Raw genomic sequence first — 4015 nt, forward strand, 5'->3', positions numbered from 1 at the left:
GAATAGGCTGAAATAGGTCTAATTTAGAAACATTAAAATAAATAAATAATATAAAATAAAAAATAAAAAATAAAAAAGGATAGTTACTCTTTGCCTCCTATTTACGAATAGAAGGAAGTCCTAGGAGAGTGTAAAAAAAGAGAGTAGGCTAGAATAGTCATGCTTGAGGATGATTTGACCATGATAATTGGCTGGATTCAGAGGACACCAGCAACATGAGTGGGTGCCACCTCTTTCTTCGAAATATTCACATTATAATTAGTGGCGGGATGGTTTTTTAGACCAAGCATGTTTATAGAGTGGCTAACGATGCGGTGGATTAGGTAGTCTCGTATATAAAAAAGTTTTATAGGTTGAAAAAAAGAAAGTTACCTAGAGCGGCCCATAATTTAATATGTTTTAACTTTTTAATGGTTATACATAGTTACATCATTTATGCACCAGTTGCCGGATCGACTCTCCATTACAATAAAATTTTTATTTAAAAAGGTAAGAAAACAGCTGGCAATCCTAGCCGACTGATTTCCGAAAAAAGGACAGCGAGAATATGTCTTGTCATTTTACTGTTCTCTGTGGGATACCGACGGAGTTAACCAATTTGTTCCGTAAATGGCTGAGCCATTTTCAATATTTTCAAGCCGTTTGGGGGAATAATAGGGTGCCGGTGCCAACCAGCGTGGGTTAAGTGGACTATGAGTCACTTCTGGGCCCTTCTTTGATGTTCAAGTGCGCTGCCCCTAAGAGAGAGAAAAATATGTCGTTCTTAAACATCCAATCATATTTTAAAGTAAATTATAGTTTTTTTAAATTTAAAATAAATTATATTCATCTCTAATAGTTGTTTATTATTATTTAATATTTTAATTTATAACTTAAGAACATCAGTAAAATGGTTAATCTTAAATAGAATCTAAATACTATATTAAAAAAATAAAAAAAAATAAAATAATCTTAAGTGATATAACAACCATTCAAAGATATAAGAACGCGTGTGCATCATCCTCCCCATCTAAGGATAATTTCAATTTTTTTATAAAATAAATAATTTTACTAATACTGTTAATTTCATTGGTTGTAAGCGTAGGTTTTACGAAGTATTGAATGCAAGCATAATAAATGTAAATTTTAAAAGAATTTTTAGAATTTTAAATAAATCAAAAACTTAAGCTGGAGAAAAGCTTCTAAGAACTCTGGATTCAGGAAGGTCCAAGGGGTGCAGGTGACGACCACCCTCTACTTCGTGACATCTGAGCCATGACGAGAGATGAAGTGGCCTTTTAGGCTAAGCATGTCTTCCGTGAAGCTAATGGGGCTGCAGATTGGATGGACGCCTATATGATCAATCATACGACTAGTACAGTATGGGCTGGAGATGAGGAGCTATCTTGGGCACTTTAAAATATTCTGTTTTCTGACTTTATTGGATGTATTCGTATTCATCAGATATGAATCGCTTATTTTAGAAAAAAAAAACTCAAAACTCTAAAAGAATATCAACTGGCCTGCAAAAGAGATGCAGAGGAAGTTGAAAAAGACGCAAAGTAAGTTGCCACAATGTCCCTAATGAAACAAATACTTCTGAAGTTTCGTGCGGTTACCGACACCAGCTATAGTTTAATGATAAAGCACTAGCTTTGCTTGCGTTTGAAGGGCACGAGGAGAAAAGTGAGGGCGAAAGGGACGTGGAAACCGATCCCAAGATGAATGATGGATAAAGAAGCACGAAACGCAGCGAATGTGGCCTTCACAGTGCCGCCTCTGCACTCCGACTCAAAAGCCTCCCTCTCACGGTCAGAATCAATGCACAGCTACCTCATGAGGGTATGCGACAAGCAACGAACCATCCATATCTTTGTTGCCTTCTCCAGGGCCACATCAAAATTGAAAGTTGAATGCTACTTAGTTCCAACATATTGACCAAGGAAGGTATATTTATTTCAGGACATTATTAGTCCATTCCAAGTATGTGACAATCTTCTCCGATGACTATTCAAGTTGTTTGAAGTGAAGCTTTTATTCAGGAAGGGCAGTGATGTTAAAAAGGCTACAGATATTTTATCTCCCATAGAAGTGACCATTCTTTTGTTAATTGTTTTTTTTTAATAATAGGAAGAAAGTAACTTGTGGGATGGAACCAAATTCATTTCTGCTCTGATTTGGACGCTGGGAAGATATTTTAGAAATTCCATAATGGTATAAGTTTTTATACTGAATACGGTTAAGTAACGCATTAATTTCTGAATAGAAAGCTGTTATCACTGCAATTATTCATCTATTCCGCACCATCCTACTTCATCAAAGTGGAATAATAATTGTGGTACACACCAAGGATATCTTTTCTTTTTTTCTTTTTTTCTTTTTTTTGGGACCAGTGCTCACAAGAACAAAGCAATCCTGCCCCTGAAACTATTAAAGTATTCATAACTAATCATTAAATAACTAGTCTTTTAGAAACTGTTCTCCTCCAGTATACTATTCCCCTTCCACCATTCTTCCTGGGTGCAGAGCTCGGAAGTGCACCAGGTACATACCATTTGATGAGATCTTCTGGAACGAGAGCAATGGATCAGAGCCCATCGTAGTATCCACGAAATGATATGTGTGCCACGTTTTGATGCCTTGCCATGGGAGCCCCCCTCACTGCCGAAAGCGCCTGGTTCAGCCTTGTGGCCTGCTGCACCATCTGCGTGATCCTCTGCAAAAATTCCCAAACCTAATCAATCAGCGAACTGAAATCGAGTTTTTAAAGCATTCGATGCGAATTATTCGGAGGATTTGAAAGGAGTTAAATGAATCTTTAGTAGGGGAACACGAGACCTTGTCATCGCCATAGATCTGGAACTGGATCCTCTGGTTCTGGTGCTGCTGCTTCTGCCGCTGCCGGCCGCCCAAAAGAAGCATACATAGGGTGGCGGCAGCAGCCACTCCAGTGGAGCAGAGAGCTCCAATACCGGTCAATCTCCACCTCCACATATCACAACCAAAGCTCTCCCAGCAAGGCTTGCCTTTGACCTCAGACTCCAGATGGTCCTCGTCTTTCTCCGCCTCTTTCTCAAATGCTGAATTCTTTGACTTCGTGTGCTCCTTCGTTTCCTCAACCTTGCAGTCCTCCTCCTCCTTCTCCTCCTCGAATCGAATTGGGTCGGGTTCGATATGAGGGATGAGCCCCCTGGTGTTGGACTTGGGAGAGTTCATCTTGAATTCATTCTCCTTCACCTTGAAGAAGACTTGAGACACCGCGTCATGGTTGGCTATGATCGCCGGAGGGATGACGCCGATGTCCTTGAACTCTTTGGCTAGCTCATCATCTTGCTCCTCCTCCTCCTTCTTCTTCTCTACTATTGGGTCCGGACCAGTTGGACGTAGAGCTTGTTTGGTTTCGCTTGCAGGGTTCGAATTCTCCTCCTCTGCATGGGTGAAGCGAGAGGTGGGTGACGGGCAGATGAAGTAATTCATGTCGACGATTCCTTTGGTATCAAAACAGATCTCCTTGGAGGATAACTCCTTGCCACCCTCATGGCCAAAATCCAGGAAACTCTTGCCGTCAGGGAGGAACTCCCACTCCTCCAGATCCATGTCTATGGAAGTTTTCTCCATGGGGAAGGAAAGAAGGGGTTATAGCGATCGATACAAAGAGGAAGGCTTAGAAGAGAGAGAGAGGGTGCTATGGAATCAGTGGGTGATCAAAGAAGGGAACTTTCCATGATGTGTTTGGGGGCTATGGGATATTTCTGGGGAAGCAGTGGCAGCCCATGGCGTGTCTTCTTGCCGTGGGGGGGGAGGGAAAGAGGTTGACGGGGGCTTATCCTTCCAACTAGCGACAAATGAGGTAAGGTGTCATTGGGGCCCACCACTTGAATTATTTTATTTATCTCGACCTTTTTCTGATGAGCGTCACTATATTTAATAAACAAGATAAGACGTAGCTTCACAAACACTTACCGTGTACCAAATTAGCTTTGCTCTGCTTGGAGTTCATAATTATTCCCCTTTTTAAATCATTCGAGGGTATCGT

General features: G+C 40.7%; 1 protein-coding gene across 1 annotated transcript; it reads right to left on the reverse strand.

Annotated features, from left to right (window-relative positions):
• Window positions 1–2234: 2234 nt before the first annotated feature.
• Window positions 2235–3780, reverse strand: LOC103724295. The gene is made up of 2 exons (XM_008815509.4): window positions 2818–3780; window positions 2235–2695 (listed from the first exon to the last, which is right to left on the reverse strand). Exons 1-2 carry the CDS (start codon window positions 3595–3597, stop codon window positions 2567–2569), a joined length of 909 nt encoding a protein of 302 aa, XP_008813731.1. The 5' UTR covers window positions 3598–3780; the 3' UTR covers window positions 2235–2566.
• Window positions 3781–4015: the final 235 nt, after the last annotated feature.

This window comes from Phoenix dactylifera, unplaced genomic scaffold (genome assembly GCF_009389715.1).
Source record: "Phoenix dactylifera cultivar Barhee BC4 unplaced genomic scaffold, palm_55x_up_171113_PBpolish2nd_filt_p 000076F, whole genome shotgun sequence".
Lineage (NCBI taxonomy): Eukaryota > Viridiplantae > Streptophyta > Magnoliopsida > Arecales > Arecaceae > Phoenix > Phoenix dactylifera.

Bases quoted from the DNA above. Each gene is read 5' to 3' on its own strand.
- LOC103724295 (XM_008815509.4), bottom strand. From the start codon at position 3,597: ATGGAGAAAACTTCCATAGACATGGATCTGGAGGAGTGGGAGTTCCTC. The intron at 2,696-2,817 runs GTCTCGTGTTCC...GAATTTTTGCAG, and splicing joins AGATCTATGGCGATGACAAG to AGGATCACGCAGATGGTGCA.